Consider the following 22,869-nt stretch of genomic DNA (forward strand, 5'->3'; position numbering starts at 1 on the left):
TGGGGGGGGGGGGGGGGAGATGAACCATGAGAGACTATGGACTCTGAGAAATAAACTGAAGGTTCTAGAGGGGAGGTCGGTGGGGGGATGGGTTAGCCTGGTGATGGGTATTAGAGGGCACGTACTGAATGGAGCACTGGGGTGTTATATGCAAACAATGAATCATGGAACACTACGTCAAAAACTAATGATGTAATGTATGGTGATTAACATTATAAAATAAAAAAATTTAAAAAAAAAGAAGTGAGCCAGCCTTGACAGGTAAAAGGACCAGTACTCTAAAAAAGAAACTAAAATCTTGAAATACTTTGTCCTGTCCTCATTACTCTTATATCAGAATGAGTTCATCTTAAAACCCAAATAAGTCCAATATGTTTGTATTTGATAGCAACAGAAGAGTAAATAGAGAAAAGTATCTCTTACTCTAAAACCAAAGTTTGGAAATGGTGGTGTTGGTAACTCTATAAAGATGAAGTTGCAGCTGATTCCTTGACATCTGGCATGTAGAAGTAAAACAGAGCCCTGAAACATGGTTATACCAAGACACAATTTGGAAACTGAGGCATGCAAAGACACAATTTGGAAACTGCAGGCTTCCTCACACATTCTTTGGCCTGTGCAGATAGTCCAGACTTTCATCTCAAGAGGATGAAAGTCAACTTGTTCTACTCTGCAATGACTTCAAACAGTATTTCCTAAAGTATCATCATACTCTCAACTCAGGTGATACTAGAAATTACCTCATGCAGTATATAGATTTTATTATATTTTTAATTATGAGTTTTGAACAATTTTAAGAGTGAAATATATCTAGAACAATATGCCCATCTTAGTCATTTTGGGCTGCTATACCAAGATACCATAGACTGGGTGGCTTAAACAACAAATTCCTCAGAGTTCTGGAGGCTGAAAGTCCAAAATTAGGGTACAGCATGGTTGGGGTCCTCGTGAGGGCTCTCCTCCTGGTTATGAACTCTCTGGCCTTCCCCCTGTGCATTCATGCAGAGAGAGATCTCATGTCTCTTCCTCTACCCATAAGACCTCTAATCCCATCAGGGGGGCAGCACCTTCATGACCTACTCTAGTCCCAATTAACTCTAAAAGGCCCCACCTCCAAATACCATCAATCACACTGGGTGTGGGGGCTTCAACATATGACTATTGTGAGGACATAAACATTCAGTCCATTGCAAAGGTTATGACAGTTATTTTTAACCTTAAAAGGCTGGAGTTGATAGCAATGATAAAGTCTCTTTAAACAAACAAACAAACAAAAAAGCGTTGCATATTAAACAAAATTGCAAAGGTGAAATGTAGATGACTGAAATTTACACTCACTAAGAAGTAGAGATTAGTTTTGTTAATCTGATCTTCTTCCACCTCCCTAAGCCACAGGGAAACCAACTCACCCGTGAACCTGTCATCCTAAGTAGATGACTCAGGCACCAGATGGACTCAATGTTCTAACTTCCTGCTCTGTGAATTCTTGTAGCAAATATACTTCATGCTACCCTAATATAATCTTTCTGATGAAAGAGAATTTGTTTCATACTAGACTTCACTCCCTACAGCCATTCCTGCATGGGTAATTAAGAAAATAAAACCAGTATTTTAACACCTCTAGTCCTTGATAAATTATCACCAGCTTCAACACACCATAACTGTGTGAACTGCTTGACTGATATGCCCGGTTGTTGTTCACCTACCTCCAGGTAATAATGTCTATGTTTTTCCTGTGACTTTTGATATTAGGAGATATATTTAATTTAAAAATCTAAAAGTCTACTTGAAGTTGAAATATAATCGATCTTCAGACAATTGAAAAATCTAAAATATTTCCAGAGGAAAAGTGTACATTTTTCCAATGGCACTGAATACAACAACATAGCCATACTCACAAGGTAAAACAACTACATTCAGCATAAATGTACTGAATGTCTGTATTAGGTCTCCTTTCCAGAAAAGTAGGTTTTACTAAAACTTAGCTATTCTTTGGATATGATTTATAACAACTATATGATACAGCTATTTGCCACATATTATGCAATGCCTTTTTCCTCTGTCCCCAGTAACAAATCAGCTCTTTTTGAAACATTTTTGCTTTAACTCCTGCATTCAATTAAATTTTCTAGATGGCACAAAGTATTTTCCAACTTTACAAACATTGTATCATATATGAAAGTGACTACAAGTAGACTGCAGTAGCAGTTGAACAATTTTCAAGCTAAACTCTAAGTATTTTAACAGCCTTATCTATTTTCGGTATTTAGCATTTCTCTCAAGATGACAAAATGAAGTTTTAACTTTAAAATAGGTTAAAATTACTTACTTGTCCAATTTTATTTTCTAGAAACACAATAAAAATACTAAGTTGAATGGACCACAGGCTTTCACCAATTTTTTTCCCTATATATTTGCTATTATTTTCTATATATTTCTATATATTGCTAATATTCCTATATATTTCCACTATTTTGCAAGACTACACCAAACTTGCTGAAACCAGAATATTTAAGACTGCCATCCTGAGTCTCAAATTTCTCCATTTTTGCCTTGAAGTCTTTTATTAAACTGTAAATATTTCCAATAATTTGCATTTTTTTCAGAGTCTATATTTCCTTTAGAAAAATATGGAAGAAAGACCTTAAAATGAAATACTTTTATGGAGTATATTATTCTTAGACAAATATAACAGACACACCAGTTTAAAATTATAAAGTAAAAAGCTGCAAGTGAGATGTTAAAAATGAAGACAAAAGTACCCAAACTTTTCCCCTTGTCTGTTCACTCACACTGAAACAAATCCTCTTTGCAGAAAGAAGGGTCACTTGAACAAGCATTTATACATAAAGCTGCTTTGACATTGAGGTTAATGAGGAGGGTTGCCAAAAATTCAATCAGCTCAGTCAGTTTAACAATGACAACAACAAAAACCATTCAGCGGGCGGAGGAGCACATCATAAAAATTATTCTTAAGCATCCTATAAATAGTTACCATACTTTCTCAATTTTGAGCCATCATCAGTTGCAAGATATGCCACTGACTTCATAACAACTTTCTTGAAAATAATGAAACACTAATATCTTGGGATACTGATATTCATTCTAATAATTGATATTTCTAGCAAGTAGTAATTCTGATATTGTTGAATTCTGAATTTTTAAAATAGGATGAAAAGCACTTAGGCAATTTTTTTTCATTTGCACACAGTATGTTGTGATGCCTGTAGTTATGATTTTAGTTTTACAAATTACCCAGCTAGCTCATGTAGTTTGGAGAAAGAATAATGAAAAACAGGTATTTCCTTTGGGATACTTATTTTTAAATCTAAATATTGCCTGGCAACAATTCTTACTTAATAATCTACTCTGATGATCTGATTCAAAGTGAGGGGATTTGACTTTGCCACTATCCTCCATTACTGTCTACTCTGGGAATGAGCAACATCATTATATACTGATGCGAAGAAATCATAGGATTCTCCTGCATGGTTAAGTTTGTCTACTTTCCCTAGAAATGCAATTAATCTTGCCTAAAAAGTCTTGCCTGGATTAGGTTTAAAAGAAGAATCTATATTCATCAAGATATTGAAACAAAGAAGGTACAATCCATAACAGAGAATGGATTTGAAAATTAAGTTAGAAACAACTGGAAGTGAGAAAATGAGAGAGTTGACCTAGAAGAGCAAATAATGATGTTGTAGGAAAAAGTGAAAGGAAACTAAGCTCATGGCATACATACTATTGGGGGAAAATTAATGAAAGCTTGCAGTTAAAAGGTTACCATTTGAGTCAACACTGTTTTGAACTAAGGTAACAATGGAAAAAACAGAAGAGATGTGAGAAATATTTTGGAGTTGGAGCCAGCAAGTTTTGCAAGCAGGCAATTTTAAGGGGAAAGTGAAAGAATACCGTGGAATTTCAATCCTGGATTGCTAGAGAATACTGATGTCATAAAAAGGAACAAGGAATGAGGGAAATAAAGGCTGATTTTGAGGGAATAGGTAAAACGCAATAAATGACTCCTTATGGTCACTTAGCATAAAAGTTACAGGTAATGTGCCAACGCACTTTGGAGATTAGGTCAATATTTTGCATCTGTAATTTTTTAAGTTTTTGTATGTATGTATTTTTTAAGTTTTTGTTTTATTAGCCAAGGAAGAAAAATGCTGTAGATAAATTATCAGTTTATATTGGAAACAAATCAATGTCTGTAAGGGTATCTACATGCGCTGGTCCCATTTCAACTAACAGAAGAAAAAAAAAAACTGACTGGTAATCGTCAAGAGCAATATTTTTATTGAAAGCCGAATTTTTATTTTTATTTTCATCTTATGGCAAGATGCCACCAAATTCCTTTAAGAAACCTATAGTTTCAACAGGCTCTGTGGTTTCAACCCAGTGTTTCTTTTGTTATGAAGCCAACATTAAAACCACACAGTTCAGGCAGTTTTTAAAATTCCCTATTTTTCTCCAAAACTTGAACCAGAAAATCGGGACTAATGGTCTGTAACTGATACTTCACATCTCTGCCTCTGGGTCTGGCCACTCTTCTCTCTCTCCTTTGGAACCACCAGCCATAGAATGTGAGTAGCAAGATAACTGGAGTAGCAACAGTATCCCTTGTGTTCCCTTTCTATATTCTTTTATGGTCTTCTCTGCCCCTCGGGTCATGGTGATGCTCCCTAACCTCAAAGTGGGGGGCGATTTGGGAAAAGCCCTGGGCACTGAAATCACACATACTTAGGTGAAACTCTCGTTCTTTCCCTCAACTATGTATTTTCATCTTTCCATTTAATTTTTCCCATCTATAAAGTAGAATATGTATTCTCTTCCTTGTTGAGGTTAGTGTATTTGATGAGCGGTATGATAGTGGTTAACAGTGTGCTCCTAAGAAGCAGACATAATTTGTCACTTTTTCGCTAGGTAGCCTTGGGCAAGTTGTCCCCCTCTCAGCTTGCTCCATAAAATTGGGATAACAAAGATATCAATCCTATCCAACATTTAAGATATCTTCACTGGCAATAGACTAGACATTATTCTAGACTCAAAAGGTTAGAGGATTGGGGCACCTAAGTGGCTTAGTCAGTTAAGTGACCTAGTCTTGATTTAGGCTCAGGTCATGATTTCAGGGTTGTGAGATTGAGCCCCACGTGGGGATCCATGCTGGATGTGGAGCCTGCTTAAGATTCTCTCTCTCTCCCTCCCCATCTGCCCCTCCCCCCAGCCATTTGCAGGTGCATGTGTATGCATGTGTGCACTCTCTCTCTAAAAAAATAAAAATAAAATAAAATAAAATATTAGAGGATTATATAAGATGGTACATATGAGTGGTAAATGGCATTAATGTACCATTTATATGTACCTTAATATCTAATAAGGACTCTCTGTATTCCCTACTCCTGCCAAGCTTCTTGTCTGTTAAGAATGCTTCCCTACCCCTTGTTAGGCTTGATCCCATGACTTGTTCTGACCAACTGACATGAGCAGACATACACATACCATGTCCCCACAGAAGCTTTAAGTGTGCTTTCTTTTTCCACCCTGCTACTTGACAACAAAATATGTCAGGTAAGACCTTCGTCCTTTAGCTTTGGTCCCACATAAACAGGAAAGAAGGAACAGAAATACACAGCTTGAAGCTCTATAGAATTAAAAAGAGCTATGGACAAGAAACACGTACTTTTGCCATTATTGTTCTCTGCCCACCCACATGCTTGAGAGCAAGAAATAAATGCTTGAATTTATAAGCGACTGAGGTTTGGCTTTCAACAAAAGCTAGTCTATGACGGTGTCCTGCATATAAAAATAATACTTGAGCAATAATAATAAACTAAAATATATATCAAAAGTATATAAAACACTTCAAAAGATACAGGCATCTCTCCATCTATGTACCCATTTATCCAACAAATGTTAATATTGAGTAATATTATGTGCCAGATACTGTTTAAGCTCCTGGAGATAAGACAGTGATCAGATAAAATCCCTGGTTGCCATGAAGCTAACATTATTGTTGGGGAAAACAGAAATAGAACCATAAGGGTGACAGGCGTTGTAGAGAAAAATAACACAGGGGAAGGAGAAAGAAAATGTCAACAAAGAGACTCTGTGTGTGCGTGTGTGTGTGTGTGTGTGTGTGTGTGTAGTGTTCAGAGAAGTCTCTACTACTGAAAAAAATTTAGAGCAGATCAGAAAGAAGTAAGAAAGGGAGTCAAGTGCCTATCTGGGGGAAGCACATGTCGGGATGAGGGACAAGAAGGTGTAGAAGCCCTGAGGCATAAGTGGGTTGGAGTATTTAAGGATTAGCTGAGAGGCCTTGTAGTTAAGAGAAGTCAAGTAGAGGCCCAGGCGTGGCAGGTGAAGTCCGGGAGGTACGAGGGCACCAGGCATGCATGCCTTGGAAGTTACTGTAGAATTGGCTTTTGCTCTCAATGAAAGAGGATATCATAGGAAGACTCTGATGATAGGAAGACATGATCTTTTATCTAAGTTTGAAAAAGATCATTCTGCCCGCTGTTCGAGAACAGATTATATTCTCAAGTGTAGAAGCAGAGATCATTTAAAAGGCAACTGTAATAATCCATGCAGACACAGTGGTGGCTTGGACCGAAGTAGTTGACTCGGGATATATCTGCAGCTAGTGGCAACCCAGATTTGTTCATGAAAAATACACAAATAGAAATAAACTGTCATTTATGAGATAGGGAGGCACAGAAGAATGGCAAGATCAGAAGGACAATTAGTAACCAAGAACTCACTTGCAGCCAGCAAGAGATAAGGGTAAACTTGTTGAATTCTGATTTCCTTATTGCTGGCCTTGTCCAGAGAGAGATTTGGTTTTCTGCAGAGTTCTTTGGAAACCACTACACAGAGTGGTTAAGGGAATTAATCCTGCCAGGATGACGAGGTGGAGGATGAGAGCTGAGTCTCATAACTACAATGAACAGAACTGGAGTCCAGCCCTGAATATGTCCAGGGAGGGGCTGGTGCTCTTCTGACCAGTAACACTACAGTGATGGGGTGAGGCTGGAGGTTAAGTTTTCAGCACTAGAGAGTGCTCTCTAGATGGATTATTGCAATTGATTTTTTTTTTAAGATTTTATTTATTTATTTGACAGAGAGAGACACAGAGAGAGAGGGAACACAAGCACGGGGAGTGGGAGAGGGAGAAGCAGGCTCCCCACTGAGCAGGGAGCCTGATGCGGGGCTCAATGTGGGGCTTGATCCCAGTACCCTGGGATCATAATCTGAGCCGATGGCAGACACTTAAGGACTGAGCCACCCAGGCGCCCCGGCAATTGATTTTTAAATTACTATGCCTCTGATCTCTTCAGGAAGGAAGCTGTGCTCCCCCCTTGCTGTGCAATTTAAGAGCCTCCAGCCTCAGAGCCCAAGAGCTTGATAACCAGTCCTATTAGATTGCTACGTACTGCCTGGAAGGCACTTTGCCTGGGGTGTTTGTTTTAGTTTTATTTTAGTTTACTGTAGGCTTGTTTTAGGTTATTTCCTTTCATTATCTCTGAGATGTCTACCAGACATCTAAGTTGAGATGTTCATTAGGTAGTTAGTACCTACGTCTGGATTTCAGGGTAAAGGTTGAGAATGCAAATATAAATCTGGAAAATATATATTTGTTTTTTTTTTTAATAAAAGAAATGTGTAACAAAGAGAAGAAATGGTTGATAACAATCCTTAGGAATATTTAGTGTTGCTTGACAGGAAAACATCTCTGAAGGTAATGGAAAGATTAATACACTCTCCAAAACAATGTAATTATAAGGTGACCAATTTGGTTATTATAACCTCTCAAATATAATGGAATTATGGTTTAATTTCAGACATGATTTCCTAATATTTTCCACATGATGAGACAGAAGCACAGCTGATTCAAACCTCTCTACTATGTTTGCAAAGATATTAAGACTAATTACTAGCAAAGATGCAAAATAATCTTTCCCAGGGTTAATATACTAGTAGAATAGAAGTAAGGGTATTTTTAGAATATTGTGAAAATGAAATATTGATTTTCTCAACAGCTGTTTTTTTTTTGAGTAAACAGGTTTGAAAATACTCATATATTAAAATATGCTTCCTTACCAGGGTAGAGGGCACAGCCCATGAATGACAAATCATCGATTGCAATGTCTCCAGTAAAGCCATCTCCTACTGAAGCCTCCACCAAAATCTAAGAAAAATACAAGAAATCTGTTGATACTGTGAAGGACATTAATTTATGGAAACTTGCGGTAGAAAAAAAAATCAGAATTTATTTAAAGAGAAATTTCTTCTGAACCATTAAAAAAAAAACTTTCCAGTAGTGTCCCTAAATAGGCATCTTATCGCTACCTAGATAATTCCAGTAACAGGAAGCTCCATTCCTTAGTGGGCCCATTAGAACCACGAAGCCCGTTGTGTTTCTAGTGATTTTCCAAAACTGTAATAGATCAGATTTATATCTACTTCCCTATAACTTTCCTTTAGTTCTAGACTCACCCCATTTTTTTCTTTCCTGATCCGTTGAGTATCTGAAGGCAAATCATCATCTCTTTTTCCCACATTTGCCCAAGGAGTTCATCTGTTTCCAAGGTTAAACCCCCTCACTGTTCAAGAAATTCAATTTGTGGGCAGAGGTACTTGCCAGAATGCACATTTTTAAGAGCTTTAGAATTTTTCTCACACTGACCTTATTCTGTAACACTTTATGAAACTGGCTAATCGTTATTAGATCTCCTTCAGAACTGCATTAATCACAGCAAATTCTGATGACATCTGTGCGGTTCCACGAGCAGCAATTCCACCAAACCTCCAGAAAAACATGAAATACTGACAAACCACTACAGTATATGGCAGATTGTGATTAGGCCTGAAATTTACTATAATAGAATTAATCATGATAAATTATTTTAATACTTATGCAAATACACTGCATACTGAATAGGAATCCTGCTATAATTTAATAATGAAGAACTTCAAGCAAACTCGAAAAACACATTCTGTTTTCCCACTATTATATGAATATATGTTTCTGTTGCATTTTTCCTCACAAATGCTATATGGGGGAGTTGAAATTTTATTTCATTTTTTTTTTAATTCTTAGCTTCTATTCAAACTTGTCTCACACATTATTTATGGATGTCTTAGTTGGAGGGAAGTTTTAAAAAGATCAAATTCCTGACCTCAAACCTCTTGACATCTTCCCCGACTTCCTAGTCTTTCTTGAGAACTACCAGAGTTTTCTCCATAATTTGTCAGTAAGGACATTAATCAATGTGGGAAAGGTTTATGTATCTAACCAATGGGCGAATGTAACCCACCTAATATTGCCAGAGGAACATTTAGGTACCAGTACTATGCAGGAAGTGTCCTAATGCTTTATAATGGATCGCTCCAAATATAAAATGCACCCTTCGTTTCTCCACTATCATGAATGAAAGAAATATTATAGGCAGCAAAAACAAAAATGCAGAAAGAATACTCAGTAGAAAATCACATAATTATTCTAATAAACAAAAAACCAGCAGTCAGAATTTGGCAGAACATACTGAAAGAAAATATTTTTTTTGTTCTATTAAAACAAAAAAGGACTGCAGCTGGGCAATCAAGAGGGAAAAGACATACACAAAGATTATTAATTAATTCCCTGGATCAATAGGTCTATCCCACTGCAGTACAACACAGGACATGCTAACAAAGGCTGAGAAGATGTAAGAAAAAGGAAAAATTAGGGAAAATAAGAAGAAACACTACTAACTTTGCTGCACTGCTCATGATCATAGTAGTTTATGAATGAGGAGGGATAGAAAATGATATCAAAATCCCAAAGTTTATGAAAAGCACAGTTCTTGTGCATATAAATATCTGTAAGCTAACTTTGGGGACATATACTTACATAGCTCCACTTGAGAGTGTGGGCCCAACTGTTTCAGAGTATTCCTTTTGTTGTCGTTATGATGTAATCTCAAATCTAAGAAATGGCCCTTTGTGAAAATTATGCATTTTCTCATTTGTGGGCCACACCAGGTAAGCAGCACCTCTGAGTGGATGCTGTTTGCAACAGCTTGTTTCTATTGGAGTTCACTGTATATTACACGAGAAGCATTTTCATACTGCTTGTATCAGCATTAGGTGCCAAGAAGAAGACAAAAAAATAATCTGAGGCAGAAGACAGTTGGGTCTTGTGTTAAGACACAATGTAATCATAATTTTTACCAAAATCAATTCAATTTCCTAACCCTCTAAATGTTAACATTGTTGAGAATAAACAATAGCTTCAAGTTGAAATACTAAAAATGTTAGTTTGTATGTATATCTGTAGTCTCAGCCTCTTTCAAATATTTAATTAGCCAGCCATTAAAAAAAAAAAAAACCCTACTTGATAACAAATCACATCTTGAGAAAAAGTTATGAACGTTCAGGTTTAATTCTACATTTGCCTTTGCCCTATATTTAAATGTGGTCTTGCAAAAAGCTTTCCATGTTAGCCTGATAAACTAGTCCTAAGAAAAAAGTCACACACACAAAAAAAGAACAAACCCAAGCATCCCTATTCCTGGAAAATTCACTTTCATTTCTGATGTTTTTCCCCAGAAAAAAATGGGAGGATGTTAAAACACAAACATTACTGTATGCAGGGCAGTATTGCCATTTTGGAAATTAGAGAAGCCACATTTTATTCTTAAGTGCCATTAGTACCTTACTGAATTACTTAAAGGGCAATTGGAAATTCCTGTTTGGTCTAAATGACCTGCATTATCTATAGAGGCCAATTCTACCTACATTAGAACTATCACTGGCTTGGAAATTTTGTAAAGTAAGCCAGTGCTTCTAAGTTGTTCTTTCCATGGGCTGCCACATCTAGATGCTCCAACTAAAGATAGAGTAGCCTTGTAAACTACATTGCAACTTTTAGTTCTAATATAACCAAAGACTCAACTATTAATAAGGGTCTCAAGACTTGCCTGAACTCATTTGTCTCTATATTTAGGAAGTTCTGAATTATTGGCCAAGCATTTTAATTAATCTGGAAACTCCCATTATCGTATATATGTAAGATACAATTTAATCATAATTTCACTAAAATAGCTTCAATTTCCTAACATATATATGTATATATGTGTGAATTAACTCATAGTAAAGAAAAAAATGGTATTAACTCAACCTGCCACTTACTACTTTAACCATCCCATGTTTGTAAAAGAATACAAAATTCAAACATAATATATCGATTTTTAATATAATGCATCTTCAGAAAGATTTGAAATGACTTCTTCTTAAGATTAAAAAAAAAAACAAGAACTAAAAAACCTATACTCAATGTGGAGCAGCTACGACTCCAATGAATTGCTGATGGGAATCTAAAATGGTGCAGCCACTTTGGAAAATGGTTTGGCAGTTTCTTATAAAATTAAAATAGGGATATTTTGGAAAGATGGCGGAGGAGTAGGAGACCTGGATTTCGTCTGGTCTCAGGAATTCAGCTGGATAGGGATCAAACCATTCTGAACACCTACAAACTCAACAGGAGATTGAAGAAAAGAATAGCAACAACTCTCTGAACAGAAAAGCGACCACGTTCTGGAAGGTAGGACGTGTGGAGAAGTGAATCCAAGGAGATAATCGGGAGGATAGACAGCGGGGGAGGGGGCTTCCACCAGCCACTTCTGGCAAGTGATAGAGCCGCAGACCACAAAATCGGAAATTTTAGAAGTCTGCTCCCCTGAGGGAGTCACTCCAGTGGCTAAGCAGGGGGTGGAACCCTCGTGGGACAGTGTGGTCTCAGGACCCTCGGGGTCACAGGAAGACCGGGGGTGCCTGAGTGCAGCAGAGCTCCCAGGTATCGGAGCAGGGAAGCCAGCTGCAGACACGGAGCAGAGGTGTGGGCTCTCAGCTCAGGGTTGCCATAAACCATGATCCACGGCACAGTCGGGCCACTGCTCCTCCAGCAGGAACCCAACAAGTGGCAGATCCAGGGAGACTCACCTTCCTCCCCCAGGAGGAGCGGCACGGGAGCGCACCACAGGGATCTGCTGGGTTTGGAGACTCCACAAGGGGTCGGGTGCCAGAGATAGAAATGCTTGGTCACAGGCCGGGGGAGCATGGAATGCGGCCGGAGACCAGGGAGACGGGAGTGACTGACTGCTTTTCTCTGGGAGCTCACTGAGGAGCGGAGCCCCGAGTTCTCGGCTCCTCCAGGGTGGAGATTGGGAGGTTGCCATTTTCACTCTCGGCCTCCAAAGCTGTATGGAAAGCTTGCAGGGAAAAAAAGCTGCAGAGAGCAAACCCGAGCAGATTACTTAGCCCGCACTGGCAAGGGCGGGGCAATTCTGCCTCCGGCAAAGATGTTTGGGAACCACAGCAACAGGCCCCTCTGCAAGAAGATCAGCAAGAACAGCCAGCCAAGACCAAGTTTACCGATCAATGAGAATGGCAGAACTCCAGCGCTAAGGGAATAATGCACAGAGAATCCATGGCTTTTTTCCCAAGATTCTTTAGTCTTGCAAGGTTAAATTTTTTTTTTAATTTTTCTTTTTCCCTTTTTCAACCAACATCTTATCAATCCCTTTTTAAAAAACATTTTTATTTTTCATTTTTAGAGTCATATTCTATCCCTTCATAGTAGTTACCCTTATTTTTGGCATATATATATAAGTTGTTCACTCTTTAAAATTTTGAGATAGTTTCTTCTAACAGATCAAAATATACCCTAAATCTCTAGTGTATGGTTTTGTTCTACTCTCCTGCCTGATCGCATTCTCTCCCGTTATTTTTTTCTTTTTTTTTTTAAATCCTGTACTTTCTTTTTCCAAACAACTTAAATTTTTTATAATTTTCATCTTTACAGTCCATCCCTTCATCATATCAACCCTTATTTTTGTACATATATAAGTTTTTCTTTCTTTAAAATGTAGGGAGGCACTTTCTTCTAACAGACCAAAATACACCAAAAATCTAGTGTGTGGCACTGGTCTATGAACCAGCCTGATCATATTTGATCATATTCTGGTTTTTTCTGTTTTTGTTTTTATCTTTTTTTCTTTCCCTTTTGTTCTCTCTTTCCCTTTCTTTTCCCTGGGCTTCAGGTCTTTTCTGATTTGTTTAGAGTATATATTCTGGGGATGCTGTAACCCTGTTAGCATTTGTTCTCTCATTCGTCTATTCTCCTCTGGACAAAATGACAAGACGGAAAAAATCACCTCAACAAAAAGAACAAGAGGTAGTACCGACTGCGAGGGACCTACTCAATATGGACATTAGTACGATGTCGGATCTAGAGTTCAGAATCATCACTTTAAAGATACTAGCTGGGCTTGAAAAAAGCATGGAAGTTATTAAAGAAACACTTTCTGGAGAAATAAAAGAACTAAAATCTAACCAAGTCGAAATCAAAAAGGCTATTAATGAGGTGTAATAAAAAATGGGGGTGCTAGCTCCTAGGATAAATGAGGCAGAAGAAAGAATTAGTGATATAGAAGACCAAATGATCAAAAAAAAGAAGCAGAGAAAAAGAGAGACAAACAACTACTGGATCACGAGGGCACAGTTTGAGAGATAAGCGATACCATAAGACAAAACAACGTTACAATAATTGGTATCCCAGAAAAAGAAGAAAGAGAGAGAGGGGCAGAATGTATATTGGAGCAAATTATAGCAGAGAACTTCCTTAATTTGGGGAAGGAAACAGGCATCAAAATCCAGGAAAAACAGAGAACCCCTCTCAAAATCAATAAAAATACGTCAACACCCCAACATCTAATGGAAAACTTACGAGTCTCAGAGACAAAGAGAAAATCCTGAAAGCAGCTTGGAACAAGAGATCTGTAACCTACAATGGCAGAAACATTAGATTGGCAACAGACCTATCCACAGAGACCTGGCAGGCAAAAAGGACTGGCATGATATATTCAGAGCACTAAATGAGAAAAATATGCAGCCAAGAATACTATATCCAGCTAGGCTGCCACTGAAAATAGAAGGAGAGATAAAAAGCTTCCAGGACAAACAAAAACTAAAAGAAATTACAAACACGAAACCAGCCCTACAAAAAATATTGAAAGGGGTTCTCTAAGCAAAGAGACAGCCTAAAAGCAACATAGACCAGAAAGGAACACAGACAATATACAGTAACAGTCACCTTACAGGCAATACAATGGCACTAAATTCCTATCTTTCAATAGTTACCCTGAATGTAAATGGGCTCAATGCCCCAAACAAAAGACACCCAGGTATCTGATTGGATTTAAAAAAAAGACCCATCAATAAGCTGTCTGCAAGAGACTCATTTTAGACCCAAAGACACCCCCAGATTGAAAGTGAGGGGGTGGAAAACCATTTAACATGCTAATGGACACCAAAAGAAAGCTGGGGTGGCAATCCTTAGATCAGACAAATTAGATTTTAAACCAAAGACTGTAATAAGAGATGAGGAAGGACATTATATCCTACTTAAAGGATCTATCCAACAAGAAGATCTAACAATTGTAAATATCTATGCCCCTAACATGGCAGCAGCCAATTATATAAGCCAATTAATAACAAAAGCAAGGAAACACACCGACAACAATACAGTAATAGTGGGGGACTTTAACACCCCCCTCACTGAAATGGACAGATCGTCTAAGCAAAAGATCAACAAGGAAATAAAGACTTTAAATGACACACTGGACCAAATGGACTTCACAGACATATTCAGAACATTCCATCCCAAAGCAACAGAATATACATTCTTCTCTAGTGCCCATGGAACATTCTCCAGAATAGATCACATCCTAGGTCACAAATCAGGTCTCAACTGGTACCAAAAGACTGGGATGATTCCCTGCGTATTTTTAGACCACAATGGTTTGAAATTAGAACTCAATCACAAGAGGAAAGTTGGCAAGAACTCAAATACATGGAGGCTAAAGAGCATCCTACTAAAGAATGAATGGGTCAACCAGAAATTAAAGAAGAATTTTAAAAATTCATGGAAACAAATGAAAATAAAAACACAACTATTCAAAATCTTTGGGATGCAGCAAAGGCAGTCCTGAAAGTATATAGCAATACAAGCCTTTCTCAAGAAACAAGAAAGGTCTCAAGTACACAACCTAACCCTACACCTAAAGGAGCTGGAGAAAGAACAGCAAATAAAGCCTAAACCCAGCAGGAGAAGAGAAATAATAAAGATCAGAGCAGAAATCAATGAAATAGAATCCAAAAAACAGTAGAACAGATCCATGAAACGAGGAGCTGGTTCTTTGAAAGAATTAACAAGATTGATAAACCCCAGGCCAGACTTATCAAAAAGAGAAGAGAAATGACCCAAATCAAAAAAAATCATGAATGAAAGAGGAGAGATCACAACCAACACCAAAGAAATACAAACAATTATAAGAACATATTATGAGCAACTCTATGCCAGCAAATTAGATAACCTGGAAGAAATGGATGCATTCCTAGAGATGTATCAACTACCAAAACTGAACCAGGAGGAAATAGACAACCTGAACAGACCTATAACCACTAAGGAAATTGAAGAAGTCATCAAAAATCTCCCAACAAACAAGATCCCAGGGCCAGATGGCTTCCCAGGGGAATTCTACCAAACATTTCAAGAAGAATTAATACCTATTCTTCTGAAACTGTTCCAAAAAACAGAAATGGAAGGAAAACTTCCAAACTCGTTTTAGGAGGCCACCATTACCTTGATCCTAAAACCAGACAAAGACCCCATCAAAAAGGACAATTACACACCAATATCCTTGCTGAACATGGATGCAAAAATTCTCACCAAAATACTAGCCAATAGGATCCAACAGTACATTAAAGGGAATATTCACCAAGACCAAGTGGGATTTATCCCTGGGCTGCAAGGTTGGTTCAACATCTGCAAATCAATCAACGTGATACATTAACAAAAGAAAGAACAAGAACCATAGGATCCTCTCAATAGATGCAGAAAAAGCATTTGACAAAGTACAGCATCCTTTCTTGATCAAAACTCTTCAGAGTATAGGGATAGAGGGTACATACCTCAATATCATAAAAGCCATCTATGAAAAACCCACAGCGAATATCATTCTCAATGGGGAAAAACTGAGAGCTTTCCCCCTAAGCTCAGGAATGCGTCAGGGATGTCCGCTATCACCACTGCTATTCAACATAGGACTAGAAGTCCTAGCCACAGCAATCAGACAACAAAAAGAAATAAAAGGCATGAGAATCAGCAAAGAAGAAGTCAAACTCTCACTCTTTGCAGATGATATGATACTTTATGTGGAAAACCCAAAAGACTCCACCCCAAAACTGCTAGAATTCATACAGGAATTCAGTAAAGTGCAGGATATAAAATCAGTGCACAGAAATCAGTGGCATTCCTATACACCAACAACAAGACAGAAGAAAGAGAAATTAAGGAGTCGATCCCATTTACAATGGCACCCAGAACCATAAGATACCTAGGAATAAATCTAACCAAACAGGCAAAGGATCTGTACTCAGAAAACTAAAATACTCATGAAAGAAATTGAGGAAGACACAAAGTAATGGAAAAACATTCCATGCTCATGGATTGGAAGAACATATATTGTGAAGATGTCAATGCTACCTAGAGCAATCTACACATTCAATGCAATCCCCATCAAAATACCATCCACTTTTTTCAAAGAAATGAACAAATTATCCTAAAATTTGTATGGAACCAGAAAAGACCCCTCACAGCCAGAGAAATGTTGAAGAAGAAAAGCAAAGCTGGTGGCATCACAATTCTGGAATTCCAGCTCTATTACAAAGCTGTCATCATCAAGACAGCATGGTACTGGCACAAAAACAGAAACATAGATCAATGGAAAAGAATAGAGAGCCAATTTCCTTACACCATACACAAAAACAGACTCAAAATGGTTGAAAGACCTCAATGTGAGACAGGAGTTCATCAAAATCCTAAAGGAGAACACAGGCAGCAACCTCTTCGACCTCAGCCACAGCAACTTCTTCCTAGAAACATCGCCAAAGGCAAGGGAAGCAAGGGCAAAAATGAACTATTGGGACTTCATCAAGATAAAAAGCCTTTGCAAAGCAAAGGAAACAGTCAACAAAACCAAAAGACAACCGACAGAATGGGAGAAGATATTTGCAAATGACATATCAGATAAAGGGCTAGTATCCAAAATCTATAAAGAACTTCTCAAACTCAACACCCAAAGAACAAAGAATCCAATCAAGAAATGGGCAGAAGAAATGAACAGACATTTTTCCAAAGAAGACATCCAAATGGCCAACAGACACATGAAAAAGTGCTCAATATCGCTCAGCATCAGGGAAATCCATATCAAAACCTCAACGATATACCACCTCACACCAGTCAGAATGGCTAAAATTAACAAGTCAGGAAACGACAGATGTTGACGGGGATGCGGATAAAGGGGAACCCTCCTACACTGTTGGTGTGAATGCAAGCTGGTGCAGCCACTCTGGAAAACTGTATGGAGCTTCCTCAAAAAGCTGAAAATAGAGCTACCCTACGATCCAGCAATTGCACTACTGGGTATTTATCCCAAAGATACAAATGTAGGGATCTGAAGGGGTACGTGCACCCCGATGTTTATAGCAGCAATGTCCACAATAGCCAAACTATGGAAAGAGCCAAGATGTCCATCAACAGATGAATGGATAAAGAAGAGGTGGTATATATATACAATGGAATATTATGCAGCCATCTAAAGGAATGAAATCTTGCTATTTGCAATGACATGGATGGAACTGGCGGGTGTTATGCTGAATGAAATAAGTCAATCAGAGAAAGACATGTATCATATGACCTCACTGCTATGAGGAATTCTTAATCTCAGGAAACAAACTGAGGGTTGCTGGAGTGGTGGGGGTGGGAGGGATGGGGTGACTGGGTGATAGACACTGGGGAGTGTATGTGCTCTGGTAAGTGCTGTGAATTGTGCAAGACTGTTGAATCTCAGATCTGTACCTCTGAAACAAATAATGTAATATATGTTACAATAAAAAAAAGAAGAAGAAGATAGCAGGAGGGGAAGAATGAAGGGGGGGAAATCGGAGGTGGAGACAAACCATGAGAGACTATGTACTCTGAAAAACAAACGGAGGGTTGTTGAGGGGAGGAGGGGTGGGAGAATGGGTTAGCCTGGTATGAGTATTAAAGACAGCACGTTCTGCATGGAGCACTGGGTGTTATGCACAAACAATGAATCATGGAACAGTACATCTAAAACTAATGATGTATGGTGATTAACATAACAGTAAAAAAAAAAAAAAAAAGAATAGAGAGCCCAGAAATGGACCCTCAACTCTATGGTCAACTAATCTTTGACAAAGCAGGAAAGAATGTCCAATGGAAAAAAGACAGTCTCTTCAACAAATGGTGTTGGGAAAATTGGATAGCCACATGCAGAAGAATGAAACTGGACCATTTCCTTACACCACACACAAAAATAGACTCCAAATGGTTGAAAGACCTCAATGTGAGACAGGAGTCCATCCAAATCCTAAAGGAGAACACAGACAACAACCTCTTTGACCTCAGCCACAGCAACTTCTTCCTAGAAACATCGCCAAAGGCAAGGGAAGTAAGGGCAAAAATGAACTATTGGGACTTCATCAAGATAAAAAGCTTTTGCACAGCAAAAGAAACAGTCAACAAAACCAAAAGACAACCGACAGAATGGGAGAAGATATTTGCAAATGACATATCAGATAAAGGGCTAGTATCCAAAATCTATAAAGAACTTCTCAAACTCAACACCCAAAGAACAAAGAATCCAATCAAGAAATGGGCAGAAGATATGAACAGACGTTTTTCCAAAGAAGACATCCAAATGGCCAACAGACAATGAAAAAGTGCTGAATATCGCTCGGCATCAGGGAAATCCAAATCAAAACCTCAACGATATACCACCTCACACCAGTCAGAATGGCTAAAATTAACAAGTCAGGAAACGACAGACGTTGGCGGGGATGCAGAGAAAGGGGAACCCTCCTACACTGTTGGTGTGAATGCAAGCTGGTGTAGCCACTCTGGAAAACAGTATGGAGCTTCCTCAAAAAGTTGAAAATAGAGCTACCGTACGATCCAGCAATTGCACTACTGGGTATTTACCCCAAAGATACAAATGTAGGGATCCGAAGGGGTACGTGCACCCTGATGTTTATAGCAGCAATGTCCACAATAGCCAAACTGTGGAAAAAGCCAAGGTGCCCACCGACAGATGAATGGATAAAGAAGATGCTGTATGTGTGTGTGTGTGTGTGTGTGTGTGTGTGTGTATATATATATATATATATATATATATATATATATATACACACACGCACAATGGAATATTATGCAGCCATCAAAAGGAATGAGATCTTGCCATTTGCAACAACGTGGATGGAACTGGAGGGTATTATGCTGAGCGAAGTAAGTCAATCAGAGAAAGACATGTATCATATGACCTCACTGACCGGAGGATTTCTTAATCTCAGGAAACAAACTGAGGGTTGCTGGAGTGGGGGGTGGGGTTGGACGGATGGGGTGGCTGGGTGATAGACACTGGGGAGGGTATGTGCTATGGTGAGCGCTGTGAATTGTGCAAGACTGTTGAATCACAGATCTGTACCTCTGAAACAATGCAATCTATGTTAAGAAAAAAAAAAAAGAAGATAGAAGGAGGGGAAGAATGAAGGGGGGGAATCAGAGGGGTAGACGAACCATGAGAGATGATGGACTCTGAAAAACAAACTGAGGGTTCTAGAGGGGAGGGGGGTGGGAGTTTGGGTTAGCCTGGTGATGGGTATTAAAGAGGGCACGTTCTACATGGAGCACTGGGTGTTATGCACAAACAATGAATCATGGAACACATCAAAAACCAATGATGTAATGTATGATGATTAACATAACAATAAAAAATTTTTTAAATTAAAAAAAATTAAACATATACTTCCCTCCAATGTGGCAATCCCACACATAGGTATTTGTTTACCCAAGACAAATGAAGACATGCCAAGCAAAAACCTGTTCACAAAGTTTATAGCAGCTCTATTTACGATATCCATCTCCAGAAGCTGAAAACAATTCAAATATCCCTCAGCTGGTAAATAGTAAAGCAACTTGTGGGAGATCTATACAATGAAATTCCACTCAGCAATGAGAAGAAACACACTAGGGGTACATATAACAACAGCTGTGAATCACAAAAGCATTATACCTAGAGAAAGAAGCTGGGCTCAAAATGCTACACATTTGATCAATCCATTTATACAACATTCCAGAATAGGCAGAAATATGGAGAAAGAAATCAGATGTGTGTGGCCAGGGTCTGTGGGGAGAGGAAGGGGATCAATGACATAGAGGAATGAGGAATCTCGGGGGATGAGGGAAATATTTTCCTAGTTGTGGAGGTGGTTACACAACTGTGTAAGTTTACTGAAATTCATAGAGCTGATCACCTAAACAGGATGAATTTTACTTATATAAATTCTATCAATAAACAAATAAAAACATTTATTCTATACTTATTGCCATAAATCATCATTATCTCAAGTAGTATTTTCACTTTCTAAATTACTAATTTCATGCATGAAATTTTATAATCAGCACATAGTAATCTGAAGTATCTAACTGTACTTTTTAATTCAGCTATGAAAATTCTCTTGTGATCCACTAATAAGTTTCCAGAGAATATCTGTTTTCCCTTATACTTCCTAGTGATGCCCACTTATTTTCATTTACTATTTCCATAATTAAAAATGCAGAAACAAAGAAAATGAAAGACATAAAAATCCTTTTACCCTGTTTTTATAGTTGGCTAACAGCTGAAGTAGCCTAACTCCTATAAACACATTCAGACAACTATCTAATAGTTTACCATATAAGCTACAATTTAAGGGGCTCATAGAAAGTCACCTTGAGATCTCAAACTTTCTAGGCTAATGTTAGGGAAATATTTGCTAGATTCAACATAAAAAGGTTTTTAAATCACAACTGGAATTTTTTATACAACCTTGAAACTAATCTCAATGAAATAAAACTTGGATTTTGTCTGACAAATTTTATGTTTTGTCTCTTTTTTTGTATGTCTCTGGCCATACCACATACAAAAAAAGTGCAGAATAATTAGAGTTTTCCAATTATTATACTATACATATGAACACCATTTATCATTAAACGTGGGCCACAAATGCTCTACCTAAATTATATACACACCGAGCTCAGAAATGGATAATAAAAATAAAATCATGGTACTAGTAGAGATGAAATAAAATGCTGGAACAGGTAATTAGGGCAAGTGCTATGAAAGGATTACTTAAAAGAAAACATCTGATGTCTGCCTCATCTGTTTAAGATCCATTTTGGGGAAAAAATCATGGCAAAATTTTTGTTGATATTTTGGCCATATACCGTATTTCTTCTTACCTAATGTCAACCATATATATATATATGGCTTCCTAAGAATTTTTAATTCTTCAATGACTGTGTGCTTAGCACTGTGCCAAGTGTTTCCATGGTTACCAAAAAGAATTAAAAAAAAAAAAAGTCCATCTTGATGGTTTCTCACCATCTAGGACAGAAAAGTCTCAATGGTGACAATCTGGCTCCCAAGAGTATGGTTTAACCAAAACAGTGCTTTCAAGGAGAATAGGTTGCCAAATATTTTAAAAGTAGGATTCTTTCACAGAAAGATATTGTCCTATAGTTGCTACGGTCCCATTACTCCCTCTTAAAAACGTAACTCTAAGGCTGAGTGTCAGCTGCCATTTATTATTTAACACCTGACCTACTTCCAATTCATATCCCTTGCCTGGTTCCCATAGGCATTTGAGTTTGCAATTCCGTGTGCACGTTAGGTCAGAAACCATGAGGGATCTGAGACTTTACCCTACTCACAAGCGAACAAGATAGCCTGCCACTGTTTCATACACATATACTGACAGAAGACACCAAATCCTTGATTTAGAGGGACAGCAAAAAGCATCAGCCAGAAAAATTCCTTCCACTTGTCCCTCAATTAGATGTTTTCCTCCATAGAATAAGATCTCAGAGGAGACTAGCTGTTATAAGCTGCTGGTACACCAGTTCATCTAAAACTCTAGAGAGAGGATAGGAAGGAGGGAGAGAAGGCGCTTAATCTGGAATTTGTAAGCAAATATCTCAGGATAAAGGCTATTCAAACACATTCCTTACTCAGATACTGAACTGTGAAGAACACAAGAAATCCATGGAGAAGTATCTCCCAGCAATGCAGCTCGATGGTACCACATTGCTGATATATTTAATTCATGGAAGCATTATCACTCCCCCGCCAGTGTAGGTGTAAATTAAAATGTTTATATCAATTCAGCCTCCTTTTCTCTTATATAATACCTCATTTTATACTATACACCCACGTGCTGTTGGCCTAGCTCCTTTTATGCCCACAGAATCTTTTCCCATCAGAGCTTCTGCTTTATTTAGAGTAGAGGTTAAAAAAAAAAAAATCAAGGAGGGGAATGTCGTTGAGGAAATAAGGTCATTCAAAATATCATTCATGTTTCTTTATTTCGATAGAATTCTTTCTGTTATTCTTGAATGAAAGAAACAGAAACCTTAAAAAATCATTTTTAAGTATGCAGGTCATGTGAAATTGATTTGCTTTCCATGGTTGTTACAGGGCTGGCAAACCGCAGCAGATATTCTGCCAAGTATTCCATGTAGTTTCAGATGTACTAGAAGGGCCAAAATTTTAGTGAGTTACCCCTCCCCCTCAAATATAGTTGCCTAATATGCCTAAGTTTAAAAAAGATAAATGTTAATCAGTTTGAAACTAATTTGCTACTTGACACCCCACAAACCCAAACATTATTTTAAAGCATCCTCTGGAGACCCACATACCATATAAC

General features: G+C 38.0%; 1 protein-coding gene across 1 annotated transcript in view; it reads right to left on the minus strand.

Annotated features, from left to right (window-relative positions):
• Positions 1-22,869, minus strand: part of MALRD1 (MAM and LDL receptor class A domain containing 1) — a 794,826-nt gene that overhangs the window by 537,355 nt on the left and 234,602 nt on the right. The window contains exon 20 of the mRNA XM_044915239.1: positions 8,101-8,188. Within this exon, the coding sequence (XP_044771174.1) occupies positions 8,101-8,188 (88 nt within the window). The remainder of the gene's footprint in view (positions 1-8,100; positions 8,189-22,869) is intronic.

Source organism: Neomonachus schauinslandi, chromosome 5 (assembly GCF_002201575.2).
Source record: "Neomonachus schauinslandi chromosome 5, ASM220157v2, whole genome shotgun sequence".
NCBI classification, from domain to species: domain Eukaryota; kingdom Metazoa; phylum Chordata; class Mammalia; order Carnivora; family Phocidae; genus Neomonachus; species Neomonachus schauinslandi.